The sequence below is a fragment of the Anastrepha obliqua genome, chromosome 4 (genome assembly GCF_027943255.1).
Source record: "Anastrepha obliqua isolate idAnaObli1 chromosome 4, idAnaObli1_1.0, whole genome shotgun sequence".
NCBI lineage: Eukaryota > Metazoa > Arthropoda > Insecta > Diptera > Tephritidae > Anastrepha > Anastrepha obliqua.
In genome coordinates, this window is record NC_072895.1 from 86158399 (window position 1) to 86176212 (window position 17814).

Below are 17814 nucleotides of genomic sequence, written 5' to 3' on the forward strand. Positions count from 1 at the left end.
AGATCCTCATGCAGCAGCATTCCCCAAGAATTTAGATGGTCGTTCTCACGACAGTCGGTTCTACGTAACCGGAACGACCCGGATTCATATCCGGCCAAGGACTATCACTTCAGCAGTACTCCCCGTATATGTATGGGGAATATTTATGCTGCCTCAACAACAACAGAATTTAGATGGTTTATTTTTATGCTGTTACAACCATGATTAACACTTGGACTTGCCTATAAAACGTTTATCACTTGCTGAAAACAGTCTGCAGACGGTGTTGTTGGAAGGCGCTTTCTTTAATAGCAATAAGAAGATATTTTAGTTTTAAAAATCTTATTTACATTTTTTCTTTATTTAAAAAAATGTTGCATATATATGTATATGTATATTTTATTGTGTATAATTATATATACTATATGTGTATATATGTATGTAGTCGCATGTATGTATATGACTGTAATGTGCTGATTTCACGCGGTGAATACAAATTTTATGAAATGCTTTTACGCTGCCAAATATTTAGTCACGCGAGCGAGCTTGAACAAAAATGGAAGAACAAGAAGAAAACTACGAAATAAATGTCGTTGAACCAGCGCTTGTAATTCTATGAAATGATAATATATTTTTCGTCGTAATACCCAGTCGGAAATACAAACTTAATATCAATGAATTTAAAGGCAAAGCAAAAACGGGATATATTTAAAATATGATTAAATTAAAGAACAACGAACTGTAGCCTGTAAATTATGGTATAGAAATATTTTAACATTTTCCTAAGCGGGATTTTACTAGCCTCATTGCATGAAATCAACTCCGTAAACGAAATAGAGGAGCTACAATCGGAGCACTACTCAACAGCATTTGTTTGCAGAACTATATTGCAAAAATATATACACAAATAATTTTTATAATAAAAATCTGAAAATTACTGCATTTCTTTAAAAAAAAATCAAAATTTAAAAACTGGCGTATCGGTAAAAACCTTATCTCTATTGTCTACAACATGCCGATTTTACGAGTCATTGCCTAGAAATTGTATCTGAAAATCTCAGCCAGCATCTTTTCAATATGTTTTTCCGACTGGGTTTTCGCTCTATGTTTTTATTGCAAGAATACATCATTAGAATACAATTTGGTCTTATTGTTATTGTTAACAGGAGGAGGGCAGAGTGTTATGACATTCATGAAGAACTGCATTGCAATTTCTTTTCATATTGCCAAATTTCATTTTTTTACTACGCTAGATGTGAGAATTTTCTTATATTCGTTTTTCTTTTCCTTACACATATATTCTGTATAATTTTACTTCTTTCTTTGATATGCGATGCCTTTGCATTTATTTCCTTTCCTTTTACAACTTAAATTGCCTACGTCATTGCATAATTTTTTGCTCTTCATTCATTCATTTCCATAATTTAACATTGTGTTGAATTAAATTGTAAAGCTAATGTCGTCACACAATTGTGGGCGCTATGGTTTTTCAGTTGTTGAATATATTACTAAATGAGCACATAACTTCTTGCTTCTAAATATTAATCTAACAGCATTTCGAGTTTTATTACAATTGATAATTCAGAATTGCATCTATTGCTAAATTAAATTACAAATAAACATTTATTGATTATTGAGTGAAACAAATAGTCAATTTAATGCACCTTAAACACAAACAGAAAAGTCTCTTTGTTGTTGTTTTACATGATCGCATATGGGATGTTTGATCTTATTTGCGTTAAAGTTCTCTCTCTCTCTCTCTCTCTCTATTTTCGAAACGTTCTGTTGGTTTATTTAAATTTTAATGAGATTATTATTGATATTCTGCTGACGTTTTCGCTTTGCATTCATGGCGTCAACAATTGGCTGTCGTTTGGCATTGTATTTTTTATTCAACTCTTCGATTTCTTTCTCCATTTCAGAGTCAATATTATTTAGCCGCTGATTTAGGTCGTCAAATGTGAGGAATTTTAAAAATTCAAATTCACCATCCACATAACTATGCGATTGGGTGTGCAGATGATGTTGCTGGTAGGCGGGTGGTTGCGGTTGTTGTTGTTGTTGTTGCTGATTACGCAATAGATTTTGTTGATTGTTTATCGCTAGTAAGTGATGGTCACTAACCAGCGGATGGCCATAATATGCAGCTGCTGCGGCTGCAGCTTGTTGCTGTTGTTGTTGTTGCTGCAAATGATGCTGATGCTGTTGAAGGCCATACTGATTGATAGCAGAAATTTGTTGGAATTGCATTTCCATGTTGCTCTCCCAGTTTGTGTCATTCGAATTTGTATGATTTAGTTGTGACTGCATTAAATGGTGTTGCTGTTGTTGTTGTTGCTGCTGCTGTGTATTTGTTTGATACTGATCGGCACCGACACCCGATGAAGATACACCAAAATTAGTCGACTTTTCCAAATCGTCACCAATGCGTGTTGGCACAAGCGCATCACCCGGATTCTTACGTTCGAAGTGATCGAGAAATTTGGGGCGATAGCGTGGTTTATTAAACTCGTTGCGTTTAGTTGTGGTTGAGTCGTCGGAATCCGAATTTATAACCATAGTGCCTGTGGGTGTGTTATAAGTAGAGTATAAAAAAGTATTTAGTTTTCTGATACTTGTCTTACCTAAATTCGATTCCAATTCTATGAGAGTGCCGGTGTCTGCCCCACCGGTCAAATCGCCACCTCTACCGGCTGCTGCATCAACACCACCAGCAACACCCAATCCACGTCCTCCAGGTCCCAGCGTTCCGCTATCCTCAGCGTGCGCTATCATAGTGGCATCGCTTCCCGACGCCTGCTGATATTCGCCAAATTTCTCCGGCACTAAAGTACCCGGATCGTCTATAAATGTTTTTACAGTCTCTGCCTGAAATTCAGGCTCATCTTCTTGCAAAAGCTCTTCCTGTTGTGTGGCTAAGCTCTTTGCTTGGCTCATACCTCCCGTTCTACTTGCGCGCTGTTGCTCACGTATTGCGCAAGTCTCTTCGATCATTTGTTTGAGTATATTGCGCGGTTTTGCGTTGCGAATGAATTCGTGCTCCAACAGATCGGAAGCAGTGGCACGTTCATCGGGATTTTTTACTAGGCACAAGCTAACAAAATCGATAAATTCTGCTGACCATCGATCAGGTTCACGGAAAGACGGTGGTGGCTTTTGGGGAATCATGAAAATTGCACGCATTGGATGTATATCACCATATGGCGGTTTGCCTTCTGCCATTTCCAATGCAGTTATACCTAGCGACCAAATATCTGCTACACAGTCGTAACCAATTTCCTCAATTACTTCTGGTGCCATCCAAAATGGAGTGCCAATAACAGTGTTTCGTTTAGCCATTGTATCTGTCAGCTGACCAGCTACCCCAAAGTCTGCCAGTTTAGCATAGCCCTCTGTATTGAGAAGTATATTTCCTGCTTTTATATCTCTGTGTATCTTGCGTCGTAGATGCAGATACACTAATCCCTGCAATGTGTCGGAGAGTATGGTTGCTATTTCATCTTCAGTGAGTGTTTTCTTGCGAAGTCGCATTATATCGGAAACACTGCCAGCACCACAATACTCCATGCATATCCACAGATCGTATTGCTTGAAATAGGAACCATAGTAGCGCACCACATACGGCGAATCGCATTGCTGCATTATAGAGATCTCCTTAATGATTTCGTGCAGATCGGACGCCACCGGCACCAATTTAATGGCCACAATTGAACTACTTTCCTTGTGCAAAGCTTTGTACACCGACCCATAGCTCCCTTCGCCGAGCTTACAAATAATGTCGAAAACCTTTTCTGGAGGCTGTAAAAGGGATTCCTCTGAAAGTTTTTTCAACTCGGAAGACATTGTCGAACAATCGAACACCGGGCAGGGGGATACAAAATCGGCCTTCTTCGAAACTGCTTACTTTTCTGCGTGCAATATTTTATGTCTTTACTTTTTCTGTTTGTGTTTATTTTTTTACACAGATGCTATTTTTTAATAGTTAACGCACATTTCTATGATTTGAGTGATACTTATTTTACATAAATGTGAAAAATCTACAAACAGAAAGAACGAAAATGATAAAGAAAGGCGAATATTCTGAGATAGAGATGTTAAAAAATGATGTTGCTGCAAGTGTATGAACGATAAATAAAAAGAACGATTGAAAGGAGAACATGCAATTTCTTGCAGTAGGTTGCTGGATAAGATATTAACGGTATTTATTTGCTTGTTTGTTTACTTATTTGAAACGTAATGTGGTTTTGTTGACACAAAATTGCAATAATAAGTATCCAGCAACAAATTTCCCAAAAATCAACTATAAATCATTAAACTTTGGAATTTTGATTGCTTTTTTTTGGTGAAATCAAGTAAATTAGCGGTTTGTTTTTCTTCAGACAACTTATTATATATACACTTGTTCTCAGCAGAAATTAATATTTTGTGTAAATACATAAATGCATATATTAGACGATTACTTTCTTTGTTGGTTATTTTATCGAGTTCCTTCACCAATTTGTGGCGTGTGTCTCGATATTGTTTCACACTCGAAGGGTTGACATTGCCTGTCGAGGAACAAACGTAATTAGAAAAAAAGTTTTTTTTTGTTGTTAATGCAGCAGCTTCGATCGTCTTCGTCTAACTCATCCAACGGTAGATCCAAAAAACGCTATATCGTCAGGTTGTGTCCAAAGGGAGAGATGTGTTGGTGAGTAAGTTTGATGGGGGATGTGATGGGAGGTTAGTGAGGTGGTGTGCCTTCACATGCTGGACATATGCTGGGTATATCAGAGTCGATTCTGGATAGGTAGAAGTTTAAACTGCTACAGTATCCAGAAAGCAATTGGGCCAAAGTTTTTTGTTTTTTTTGTTTTTTTTTTTTATTATTATAAAGCCAATTCAATTTATACAATAATAAAGTAGCCGAATGGGTTGGTGCGTGATTACCATTCGGATTTCAGAGAGAGAACGTTGGTTCGAATCTCGTTGAAAGACCAAAATGCAGTAACTTTTTTTTTCTAATAGCGGTCTCCCCTCGGCAGGCAATGGCAAACCTCCGAGTGTATTTCTGCCATGAAAAAGATCCTCATAAAAATATTTCCCTCCATTTGTGGAACAACATCAAGACACACAATACAAATAAGAGGAGAGCTTCGCCCAAACACACAAAAAGGGTATACGCGCCAATTATATAGGTATATATATATATTATATATAATTTTTAAGATTAACAACACTTATGCGGGTCTCTCAGACTAGCTGAAGCTCTTCGTCTGCAATAGGTGGAGGAAGGGAGTTTAAGGTGGTCAGTATCTCCCGATGAATGTCATTTAGTGTTTGTATGTATACTGTCCGGTCTAGTAGTTGTAAATGTGTTTTGTCCTGGATCTTGTCTGACGGCTCTTGCCGGGAGGTGGCTCAGGTTCTAGCAAGTCAACGAAAATGAAAACTCGGTCCTAGGAAACAACTCTCAAGTTTTTCGTATTAATATAATAGAATCCCCTGTTTTTTATATTATCATGGATATCCTTCAGAAAATCAAAAACAAAATTCACTAGAAAATATTTTATTAGGCGTTCTTTTGAAAAGTATACACTACGTGCAAAACTTTATGGCAGAGTATTTTATATAGATTTAAATATCGCTCGTTTTGTCAAAAAAAAAAAATTAAAATAATTGGCGCATACTTTTCTGTTAGGTGTTGGGCCGAGCTCCTCCTTCTATTTGTGGATTGCGCCTTGATGTTGTTTTTCAAATGGAGGTAGCTACAGTTTCAAGCCGACTCCGAACGGCAAATGGTTTTTAAGAAGAGCTTTTTACTCGGAGGTCTGCCGAAAAACTTTTTTTTATCATTTTGCTGCTTTCGTGCATGGGAAGCCGAATTTACTCACTCCCGAATGGTAGTCACACCCTAACTTATTCGGTTATGGCGGTCGCCATTATGTCATGATTTGTTAATTTTATATTGAAGTCCCTATGTAGAGAGAGTTGGCGCCATCCTCAGTGCCGCTAATTTGTTTCGCGGTATTTTCTGTTTTAACGTCACGGCCTAGGAAGCAATATTGCATGCTATCAGGCTTAGCTTTTGCACGACCACTTGTATCGTACGACATATTCGATTATGTGCTGTCTTTCTGACATCCCATTACTAAATCTTTTTGCACTTGAGCTGTCATTTTACAGCCGATATCCAAAGTTTGTGTTGCTGTAGTACCTCGTGGCACTGTAAAGCATAACAAATTACGTACAAATTTGCGATTGTGAACGTAATTACTCGATCGATTGGAGTTACTAATCCTATAATTGAGTTTTTGTGCATTAAAATGGAGCAACCAGTTTCGAATGGTGAAACTGTAGCCCCGGCTGCGCTGGCAAACGGTGAAGGTCCACCAAAAACTGCTAAACAATTGGAAAAGGAGGCCAAAAAGGCTGAAAAACTGGCGAAGTTGCAAGCAAAGTTGGATAAAAAAGCAGTAGCCCCTGCAGCTACGGAGAAGAAAGAAAAACCTGAGGTTAGTGTTAACTATACAATCACCTTATATCAAAACCGAATAGATGGGGACAGAATAGCAAGCACTACTCAGTTGCACTGTTGGCATGGAAGTGAAAGTAAATTTCATGCCAATTGTTATGTTTTTTGTTATTTTGCTTTGTGTTAGTTTTATTTTTTTACCATTGATACTACTTTTGCATTATACGATTACAGAAAAAGGTAAAGGAAGCCAAAGAGACTGCCGTATATACTGCAAATACTGCGCCAGGCGAAAAGAAATACGTTGCGGGTGCGCTGCCGGACGCATACAGTCCTCGCTATGTTGAAGCCCAGTGGTACAGCTGGTGGGAAAAAGAAGGTTTTTTCACTCCTGAATATGGTGTAAGTATTCTTTTAATTAAACTTGAATGTTCGTTCATTAATATTAGGTATATTAGAAAAGAAATGAGTCAGCGCCATTGCACGCACATATATAGGTGTAATTGCATTTTGGGCACGGCGCAGCAGTACTGCTGACGCAACTTTAAAGGAATATTCGTAAGGCAAATACAGTTATTGTAGCAATGTAAATAAATAAAATAGCGCATATACAATTTTTTAATATTAATATATTTTTTTTCTCATTTATTTAAAGCGTACAAGCATTTCGGAAACAAATCCTAAAGGGAAATTCGTCATGGTAATTCCACCACCCAATGTGACAGGCTCACTACATTTAGGTCACGCATTAACGAACGCCATCGAAGATGCAATTACACGATATCACCGTATGAAGGGCTTAACCACGCTGTGGGTGCCAGGCTGTGATCACGCCGGCATCGCCACGCAAGTGGTGGTTGAGAAGAAACTCTGGCGAGAGGAAAAGTTAACTCGTCATGATTTGGGGCGGGAAAAGTTCATTGAAAAGATATGGGATTGGCGTCGTGAAAAAGGTGTGCGCATCTACGAACAACTTAAGTGCTTGGGTTCTTCATACGATTGGACACGTGTCGCATTTACTATGGACCCCAAATTATGTCGAGCAGTTACTGAGGCATTTGTACGCCTCCATGAAGAAGGTAGTATTTATCGGAGTTCACGTCTCGTTAACTGGTCTTGTGCGCTACGTTCGGCTATTTCCGATATTGAAGTGGACAAAATAGACATACCCGGAAGAACTTTCTTTTCTATACCAGGATATAATGAAAAGGTAGTTCAACTTAGACAGCAATATCAATATTTTAATATCGCTAACGCGCTAACGTATACATTTTTGGTTGCAGGTTGAATTTGGTGTTTTGATCAAGTTTGCGTATAAAATTGAGAATTCCGATGAAGAAGTTGTAGTGGCTACCACACGTATTGAAACCATGCTGGGCGATACCGCTGTGGCCGTACATCCGCAAGACGAACGTTACAAGCATTTGCATGGCAAATTCGTACAACACCCATTCTGTGAGCGACGTATACCCATAGTTGTAGACGACTTTGTCGACATGAACTTCGGTACAGGCGCTGTGAAAATTACGCCTGCACATGATCCCAATGATTACGAAGTAGGCAAGCGCTGTAATCTACCATTCATCACTATTTTCAATGATGATGGCTACATAATTGGAGAATACGGCGAATTTAAAGGCATGAAGCGGTTTGATTGCCGTAAGCGTATCCTGGAAAAACTTAAAGAGTTGGGATTGTATCGCGAGACCGTCAATAATCCTATGGTAGTGCCCTTCTGCAGTCGATCCAAGGATGTGGTAGAGCCAATGATAAAACCACAATGGTTTGTTGCTTAAATTCTTTTGACTGGAATTAAATTGTTTATTGGTTAGTTATACATATATACGCGTGTAGGTATGTAAAATGCAATCAACTGGCTGCTGATGCAACTGAAGCAGTGCGTAAAGGTGAATTGAAAATCATACCAGAACATCATACCAAAATTTGGTACCACTGGATGGAGGGCATACGAGATTGGTGTGTGTCGCGCCAATTATGGTGGGGTCACCGCATACCAGCCTATCATGTAACATTCAAAGATGAAACCATGAAACGAACTGTGAGTAGATTATAAACACTTTTTCACCTTTTTTAAAACCTTCGGTTGGGCACTCGGGTTTGGTATTTTTTTGTCCCGTTTGAGGATCCTTTTTAAAAGGTTATATCCATAAATCGATAGAAAATTAATTTTTAGGGAGCTATGTGGTAGCTCTAGTCGTTAGTTATAATCGAAAAATGTTAATATGTTCACGTCCAAATTCGAAAAAGTTTGGCCAGACTCGGGCGCCCAATGGAGGGATAATATTTCGATAAATAGATTTTAAATATACGACATATTTTTCCAAAATGTTATGTTTTATAAAGAGCTGAATGAGAATGGTGGGCTTGCTTCTAAAGCGTTTCCTTATAATCCAAACGTCGTGTTCTTAATATAATTTGTCTTCCTATTTAGCACGATGACGAAGCCTATTGGATTGTAGCGCGCACGGAGCAGGAAGCACTTAAAAAAGCGAGTGAAAAATTCAATGTGGATCCTAGTAATATCGTGCTCCATCAGGATGAAGACGTGCTGGACACGTGGTTTAGTTCTGGTCTTTTCCCCTTCTCCGTCTTCGGTTGGCCTGACAACACAGCTGATTTGCAGGCATTTTATCCAACCACTTTGCTTGAGACTGGTCACGACATTCTCTTCTTCTGGGTTGCCCGTATGGTATTCTTCGGACAAAAGCTGCTCGGCAAGTTGCCCTTCAAGGAAGTCTATCTGCATCCAATGGTGCGCGATGCACATGGCCGAAAAATGTCCAAGTCTTTGGGTAATGTTATTGATCCCATGGACGTTATTAAGGGTATTACTTTAGAGGAGTTGCACAAGCTTTTGTACGATTCCAACTTGGATCCGCGCGAAATTGAAAAGGCCAAAGCTGGACAAAAACAAGACTTCCCCAATGGCATTCCCGAATGCGGTTCGGATGCGCTGCGCTTTGCTCTGTGCGCTTACATTACCCAAGCGCGCGATATCAATCTGGATATTAATCGTGTGCAAGGCTACCGTTTCTTCTGCAACAAATTGTGGAATGCAACGAAATTTGCATTGATGTACTTCACCGGCAATGAGCGATATACATCTGATTTGACGCTTAGCGGTAACGAAAACAATATGGATTTGTGGGTGCTATCACGTTTGGCCACTGCTATCGAAGCGTGCAACACTGGTTTTGCACAGTACGATTTCGCAGCAGTTACAAGCGCTTGTTACAGCTTTTGGTTGTACGACTTATGTGATGTATATCTAGAGTGCGTGAAGCCGATCTTCCAAAGTGGCAGTGATGAACAGAAAGCCGCGGCACGTCGTACTCTATTCGTGTGTCTCGATATGGGTCTGCGCATACTGTCGCCATTCATGCCATTCATTACCGAGGAGTTATTCCAACGGCTCCCACGGGCCGACAAAACGCCCAGTATTTGTGTTGCTGCTTATCCAGGTAAATGCGTAACTTAAAACATTTTTCTGAAATTTCAAATCTACATACACTTCCTTCTACACTTCCAGAAAATGTCACTTGGCAGGACGAAAAAATCGAAAAAGAAGTTGAATTCGTGCAGAAAGCAGCCCGTATTATACGATCAGCACGCTCCGACTATAATCTACCCAACAAGGTGAAGACCGAGGCTTACATTGTGTGCACCGATGAGCAACCCAATATAGTGCTAAAGAAATATGCCAACGACTTGACCACAATTGCCTTCTGTTCTAAAATGGAATTCGATACTCAACCACCAACAGGTTGCGCAATACTCACTGTTAGCGCTCAATGTGAAGTGCATTTGTTGCTTAAAGGTCTTATTGAATCAGAGAAAGAAATAACGAAATTACAAAAGCGCAAAGAACAGTTAGAACAGACAGTAAATAAGCTGAAGCAAGCGATGCAGGCAGCTGATTATGCAACAAAAGTGCCCAGTGAAGTACAAACGGCCAATACCGAAAAGCTGCAGCAATCGGAAGGTGAAGTGCAACGTATTATTTCCGCCATTAGTACGTTAAAATTGATGTAAACTCAATGAATTATTGACTAAGCCTGCACTTTTACATACTACAATTGGCACACTGCATTTAAGCCTGGCGTTTAGATTCATCTTCTATATTTTTTCCTACGCTTAATTTTTTCTAATTTATCGCTTATTCAGTAGGCTAACCAACTAGTAAACTACAACACTTGTGTAAATCCATAGAGAATACTAGCTTTCACAAAGAATGATAATTCTTGGAACGTCTATTACTCAATTTTAAATATATTAATAATTTAAATAAAAGTATGACTTTTTAGTTATTTTCATTTAATTCTTATTTTTAAAAACATGTCAGAAAACATTTGTAAAAAGAAAGCTTATCTTTGATTAGGGAACAATGGTTTTTAAATTAATGTGTCTGAGAGAATTTTTCTAAAAACTAATCCCAGCTTTCATTTGAGAGCGCGATAATTTGCAATTTGTCGACGACTTACACTTTTATTGTATAAATATTTTGAGATGTTTTAATATATACATAAGCACCATAAACTAAAATCTCAAATACCATTTGTTTATTCAGAGCTCCTCACTTCAATTTTACAATTTGGTAATAATTTTCGCAGTTTGGTGGCGACGCCTTGTAAATCTTTCACATATATTAAATCGAACAAGCGTAACTGTTCTAGTGCAATTAATTCACCTATGACGTCGAGGCAACTGTCTCTCAGGTTATAACAGCCAGAAACTTGTAAATTTTTAAGGGTATTTTTCAAGTGTACCAAACCTTCAAGGCCTCCGTCCTCAAGATGCTTACAGTTATTTAACACTACAGTATCTATGTGCCGACAACCAGCAAAATGATCAAAACCAATCTTCATAATGGATGCGTTGGTGGCATCAACTATCTGAACGTTGAATTTAACCGACTCCGGTGGCAGGCTGTTATAGTCCTTCACGACTCTGTTTGGCATACCCACCAACCCCACTCCACCACCATTTTTCAGTATCCATTCGGCGCAGAGTCGGTCTGGGCCCACTTTGGAGAGTCGTTCATTGTCGACTTTGTTAAACGCAATCGCTACGTAACCCCAAAGCTGACGCGGTTCGTGCAGTACGGTTTGCGGTTGGTGTTGAATATAGGCAGGAATCTTGTGCAGCGCGCTTATATTGCTGCCAGCCACGTATGTAGCTAAAACGCGCTGACAATGGCGTATTAAACTTGATCTAGGAATTGTTTGTAACAAAGTCATTTCGGCAAATAATGTGTTTGAATATATAATATAATTGGACTGCTTAAGTCATATGGGATGTTGTTTATTTTCGTTTTCGCCCACAGCGTTGCCAACTAATTTATTTTAACACTTAAGTGATTAATCAAAATTGCAGTATTTCCTTTAACCTTTAAGTGAAAACTGAGGTGTTTCTATGTTAGTTAAGGTACGTTACCATATGCATTAATTACCAATAAATCCACAAAATTAATTTACCCGTTCACATATGGCAGATTAACTGCAAAATTGACAATCAGCTGTCAATACTGTTGTAACAGGTTCTTCTTCATAGACATTATTTTGGTGGAAAATTTCGACGTTTTTGGTTTGTTTAATTATTATAAACGATATGAAGAAAAGACAAAGAGAAAGATTAGCTAATTTAATTGCGCAATTAGCTGCTAATAATAAACAGTTGGAGGAAATCCGTAAACGACGTTTACTGAGCTTTTAAAAAATTATGGCAGAAATAAGCATGGGAAATTCTATATTACATTTTATAATAAGTAATCACAGGACAAAACATTTATGGACACACGTTATTTTCTGTAAAATGAATCCCTAACTAATAATATTAAACAAAAAGTGTATTAGAATTATGTTCACAGACCTGTTTTCTTTGCCGGCATCCATTTCATTTAGATTTTAATTTGATGTTTCTCCTTACATTCGTAATAATTATCGATAACACAGAAAACACAGGGTTATTATTTATTTTATAATCTCAGATTTTGGTAGAGACATTTTTTATGGGAAATCGCGGTTTTTAATTACGGATTTTAAGTCAAACGCGAAAAAGTAGATCATCTACTCATATGTGAACGTATTATTATAGAAAGAGTTTAAATTTTGAATTATCCCTGGTAGCTAGCGCTGTAACCTAACAATTAAATATTATAATTTATTATATAATTATTATAAATTTAATTCAATAAATTATATTTTACTTAATTCAATAAATAAATAAAATAATTAACACATAATTAGGCGTATGCTGCAAGCGAATGTTTGCAAGTAATTACCATTCGGTAGGGCCTAACTTCGAAGAGACTATATAATTGAAAAGTTTTGTTTCTTATAACGAGCGCTCCTCGGCAAACAATGGTAAGCCTATAAACCTATTTTTGCCAAATTCCGTTCAGAGGCATCATTAAACAATAGGTCCGCCCATTTGTGGAAAACGCCAAGACGAACACCACAGGAGGAACTCAGCCAAATGCCCAAAAGGGGGCTTGTGCCAATTATATATATATGTAATATATGTACATATACACCTAATTCTCTTTTTACATAAAAGATACGTTCCCAAAAACTTCGTGTAGAAAGGGAATTAAGTAAAAACAATATTAAAAAAAATCTTTTAAGAGCTCAAGTAAGAATTTATCTCTAGCTTACACATTTTAATTCTTTAAAAATATTATGAGAAATAAATTATTAAACGGGGAGAGCATAATCTACCGAGTCTCAGAGACTTTTCCTGAGACTAATTAAAGCGCTGTATACATGCGCCGAAAAATTTTACTATATTTGCTTTATGAGATTCAAGAACCATTCATGAAATATTGAAAATCGTGTTAAAAAAGAATTTTTTCTCTTTTTAGGTCGTGTAAAATGAAAATTAGGTGTATCATTACATAAATGCGCCACACTACAATATGTAAACCTTTCCTTAGGACAGAAATGTTAACTTCGATACATACATAGTAGTCGTAAGGAAATTTGATACAGTTACACAAACTACCAATACTTGCCTTATGGTGACAAATAGTAGGTGCTAGAAAAGGGGGCATGGCTAGTGCCTACAAACTTCATACAGCTTTTCAGTGGACTCGCTTATGCAAAAGTATGAAAATCATTATGTATTGGATAAGGGATAAAATTTACCACCTACAGTGAGAATAGATATTGGTAGAGTTTTCGGCCGCGGTTATACTGGTACATATATAATTAGACTAAGTTAGAGGTTGTAAAATTTCACCAAAAGCTTTCTCGAACTTAAATATTTCAAATAAACCTCAACATATGCATTGCTTTTAAAAGAACCCCATCGCTAGTTCTGGGGATTAATGTAGTGGAGCAGGCAACATTGTTTCAAATATAACCCAATGTTACCATATTTACTGATCTGGAGAAATTGAAAATATTTCACTATTTAAATATTGAATTTAGTCTATTAAATAAACATTCCTTTAATATAAGTATACATATAAATTTTGTAATGTAAAGAGTTTTATTAAATCACAGTTAAATTATTATTAAATTTTTCGCATCGAATTTCAGATCTGTTGTTGTTCCGCGTGGCAACTGTAGTTATCAATTTTCGTTCTATGCTGTGTGCTTACGCAGTGTACTTGCTGCCTTCTTTTTCTTTGATTATAAAATATTTCAATTAGAAATAATATTATAAAAGTGCCTAGATATGTAAAATAAAAGGAAATTATTCAAATATTGTGGATGTGTGTGAAAGAAATGAAGATATTGTGCAGAAATCGTCTATAGAAATAACAAAATTTCGTCTTCGTCTAAATACAAAAGAGCAAGGTAGAATGTGTACAAGCAAACGCAAATAAGAAATATAAAATCAGTGCAAAAGCAAAATCAAGTAGAGAAAAATCAAAATACAAACTTAGGACCAGAGGACGACAAATGGGATTGTGCTGTTTTGCTGACGTCGGCAGCGACAGAGAACGTTGTGTATTATTTTTCGTTTTGTGGTGTGTCGTTGTTTTTGTTTTCGCACCAAGCGGATGCGGTGGGCAGCTACTAACAACACACAGTACAGAGAGCGTAGATTATATATAGTGAACGTTGGCTGCATAGCAAAGAACGTTGATTTCCGTCGGCAGCATAGCGAACAATCAGATTTGAATGAGAAAGTGCCTAAAAGGGAGAGAATAAAAATAGAAAAAGAAAAGACGAAATCAAATCAAATTAAATGGTTGAATTGGTTGAATGTCGAGGTGCTATTTTTGTTGTATTCGTCTGTGGTGCATTCACACTTTTGGTGTGCAATTGCTGTGTGCGGTAGAGCAGATATAGCGGCAGCGACAGTGGCAGCGATATCAATAATACATATGTGTGAAATGTATTGAGGGGGTAGCATAGCGTTTTTTTTTTGCCTGTATGTCGAGTCGCGGTGGGAGTATGTGTGTGTGCAACAGCGAAGTAAAAATCAGGCAACAGAAGACGAACACAAAGCGAGCAGGCAATTAGTGCCGACGACGCTGAGGCTGAGACTGTTGAGACTGCTGAGACTGCTGAGGCTACGGCAGTCAGTGTGGCGTTGTTGTTTAATACATTGGTATCGTTGTTAAGAATCGGGTGGAAATGTGATTAGTGCGCTCATGAAAATTATTATGAACTGTTCGAAAGTGTTGGAGGAGAAAAAGGAATCAGATAACCGAAGTGATTTGAATGAGAAAAATTTTCAAAACAGATAAAACAAACTGTGCAATGTGTAAGTTAAAATTATTTAACAAGTGATCCACCGATTTTATTGGCAAGTAAATTAAAAAACTACATACCAAGTTTACAATCTGCATGTGAATAGCTTTGGAGTTTTAATAATTTATTTTGTGGAATAGTATTCAGGACGCAATAAGTATAATTTCCCTGAATAACATACAAAATTGAGAAATTAATAAATAAAAGGTGAGTTATATTAGCACATACTTATGTAAATAATAAATGTGCATATGTATGTTGATACGTGTAAGAAAGCTTGTATAAATCTGTTCCTGGCTTGGAAGGAAAATAGTACGTTTGTCTCCTAAGCAAAGTGTACAACGTGCACGGTAGGAAAATTGGCGAATCATTGTTCAGAGTGAAAATAAATAGGAGCCGGGAGAAAAGAAAAAAAACGTTAAATATGAGATAGATCAACTTGGTGAAATAATCGAAAAACAAAAAGAATGTTTTCAACTGCCAACACTGAGATTGTAAAATATTAAAGGTCGTAAAAATTGTGCAGAGATTAGTTTAGACAGGAACTTCCGGAATCAGCGAATTGCCCGGGAGATTAAGTCCTCACTTCAACAAAAAGAGGTTAAAAAAACTCATAACTTTCTCCAAGGACAAACTGAGAATGCTCTGCGACCAATGCCAGGAGACCCCAATGCACCTTCTTCTTGAATGCATTGCTATGGCCCGGAAGAGGTTGAGACATCTCGGCCATTTGCAGTTAGTCCAACCCTGTCCTATCCTAAGTTTAATAAGGGAACTGGGTCTGGATAAGGTACTGTGATGAGTAGAGGGCATAAATCTAATCTAAACAAGAAATTTAGTTTTGACCTTGATGAGAACTATTTGACAGCTAACCGGAAGCTAGAACATTAGACAAATGCAGCGAACTACTCACAATTACAAACAGTTGGTTGGAACCCTGGCGTAGAGTTGATTCACCTAGTAAATAGCCAAAAATCTAGCCATTAAAGCGAGCAGGAATGACGTAAGCTTTGGTGTGAGAACTCACATGCAAATGAGCAAATTGGAAGAACTTGCTTATGTCAGACTATGACATTTTCTATAGCGGGCACAGGGTACAGATATTGAAAGCAGTACAACCTTTTGAGTGAAGAGAAGATAAGCAAAAGCAGGATATTGGTGTTTGAACAAAAAACACACTAAAATCGGAAAGAAAAATTGATAACGTTGAGTAGATATGGTATCAGCGTATGTTCCTATGAAAGATGATGACTAAAGGCAAAACAACCAAATTGTGGTTGCGATCATTTCCTTGTGTATCCAATTGTCACAGACCCAGATTAGCAGTGATATCCAAACCAAAGGACAAAATGGGACACCAATACCTTAAAGAGTGAAGATGTAGGAAGATATTTTGAAATGCACACAGCCAAATTCAGAACAGAACGGAGTCAAACAGATTAGAGAAAGGATTGCACTTGTTGAAGGGTCCTAATACATCCCACTCAGAGCTACCAGTACGAGAAATAAATGGTTTGACGAACCATTAACCATAAAACTTACAAAGAGAAAAGATAGGGAAATATGTAGAGGCGAAAAAAACAAATTTGCAAACTGAGCAATTAAAAAGGGGGGGGGGGGGGGGGGGGGGGGGGCTAGGGAACAAAACAATGAAAACGAAAGGAATGTTTTCCAACCAGGACTAAATGTTTATAAACATAAAACAGTATTACCGCTGATGGGGAAATACAAAATAATGATAAATAAGTGGACTATTTCGACGAACTGTTTAATGTTAGGCTTCAAAAAACAGTGAGACCTGGGATCAAGCAAAAGAATATGATTAACCCAAGAAGATCAAGAAGATATGATTAGCCCATCAGCTTAAGAATAATTTTTAGCTGCTAAAGGTAAAAGCAATAAGGCCGCTGGAGAGACTTCTTCACTGAGGCTAAAAAAAGGCCAGTGGCGAATTTTCGCGCCTAATACACAAATTAATAAGGATGGTGTTGGACAAAGAAAAGGTGACTTAGAACCTGCATGTGATTATAATAGTAGGTACCCATCCATAAGAAAGAAGGCAAATACAGAGAAATATATTGGCCTAACGTGATTTATAAAGCCTTTGCCTGCGAAAAAGGGGTTAAAACCGGGGCAAAAGTGCACAGGAGGATGTCTTAGAAAGCGTGGGGAAGCGTGGGGAAGCGTGGTTGATCAGTACTCTCTTGCAAGTACAGTACTCTAAGGCAAAAAACACCCAGCAGTGGCTAAAAAACAATATTCCTGGGTTCATAGCCGCGGGAGATTGGCCGTCTGGAAGTCCAGATCTGAATCCATTGCACTACAGTTTGTGGTCAGAATTGGAGAACATGATCTGTCGAAGACCTCACTGCAATTTTGCGATCTCAAACAATCTTTGGTTCGAGCAGCGACGTCAATATACATGGAAGCCGTGCGTTCTGCAATGGCCTATTCCTTTGAAGGCTTGTGTAAGAGCAAATGGTGACCATTTCGAAATAAAATTTTTGATTAAATAAAACTAACTTCATTGAAAAAAGTTTGAAATTTCATATCTATAATGGACTTAACTTGTAACAGAACTTAAGGCAGGACTAAGAACGTAGAGAGTCTAACGTGATTTATAAAGCCTTTGCCTGCGAAAAAGGGGTTAAAACCGGG

The 17814-nt window shown here is 37.7% G+C and overlaps 4 protein-coding genes across 4 annotated transcripts in view; 2 read left to right on the plus strand and 2 right to left on the minus strand.

Moving 5' to 3' along the window:
- Window positions 1-1069: 1069 nt before the first annotated feature.
- On the minus strand, window positions 1070-4054 carry LOC129243701 (serine/threonine-protein kinase hippo). The gene is made up of 2 exons (XM_054880910.1): window positions 2604-4054; window positions 1070-2543 (listed from the first exon to the last, which is right to left on the minus strand). Exons 1-2 carry the CDS (start codon window positions 3820-3822, stop codon window positions 1774-1776), a joined length of 1989 nt encoding a protein of 662 aa, XP_054736885.1. The 5' UTR covers window positions 3823-4054; the 3' UTR covers window positions 1070-1773.
- A 2069-nt stretch (window positions 4055-6123) lies between these two features.
- Window positions 6124-10757, plus strand: LOC129244013 (valine--tRNA ligase). Its single transcript, XM_054881589.1, has 7 exons — window positions 6124-6473; window positions 6668-6835; window positions 7089-7643; window positions 7717-8216; window positions 8288-8492; window positions 8886-9915; window positions 9984-10757. Exons 1-7 carry the CDS (start codon window positions 6285-6287, stop codon window positions 10484-10486), a joined length of 3150 nt encoding a protein of 1049 aa, XP_054737564.1. The 5' UTR covers window positions 6124-6284; the 3' UTR covers window positions 10487-10757.
- Window positions 10758-10912: 155 nt separating this feature from the next.
- LOC129244014 (ATP synthase subunit s, mitochondrial) lies at window positions 10913-11764 on the minus strand. The gene has a single exon (XM_054881590.1). It carries the CDS (start codon window positions 11689-11691, stop codon window positions 11014-11016), a length of 678 nt encoding a protein of 225 aa, XP_054737565.1. The 5' UTR covers window positions 11692-11764; the 3' UTR covers window positions 10913-11013.
- A 3194-nt stretch (window positions 11765-14958) lies between these two features.
- Window positions 14959-17814, plus strand: part of LOC129244633 (leucine-rich repeats and immunoglobulin-like domains protein 3) — a 70692-nt gene continuing 67836 nt past the window's right edge. Inside the window, exon 1 of the mRNA XM_054882369.1 lies at window positions 14959-15363. The gene's annotated coding sequence lies outside the window, so the exon portion shown is untranslated. The remainder of the gene's footprint in view (window positions 15364-17814) is intronic.

Coding starts and splice junctions, on each gene's coding strand:
- LOC129244014 (XM_054881590.1), bottom strand. CDS start 11,691: ATGACTTTGTTACAAACAATTCCTAGATCAAGTTTAATACGCCATTGT.
- LOC129244013 (XM_054881589.1), top strand. CDS start 6,285: ATGGAGCAACCAGTTTCGAATGGTGAAACTGTAGCCCCGGCTGCGCTG. Junction 6,836..7,088: donor TTTTCACTCCTGAATATGGT/GTAAGTATTCTT, acceptor ATTTATTTAAAG/CGTACAAGCATTTCGGAAAC. Junction 9,916..9,983: donor TTGTGTTGCTGCTTATCCAG/GTAAATGCGTAA, acceptor CTACACTTCCAG/AAAATGTCACTTGGCAGGAC.
- LOC129243701 (XM_054880910.1), bottom strand. CDS start 3,822: ATGTCTTCCGAGTTGAAAAAACTTTCAGAGGAATCCCTTTTACAGCCT. Junction 2,544..2,603: donor AGAATTGGAATCGAATTTAG/GTAAGACAAGTA, acceptor ACACACCCACAG/GCACTATGGTTATAAATTCG.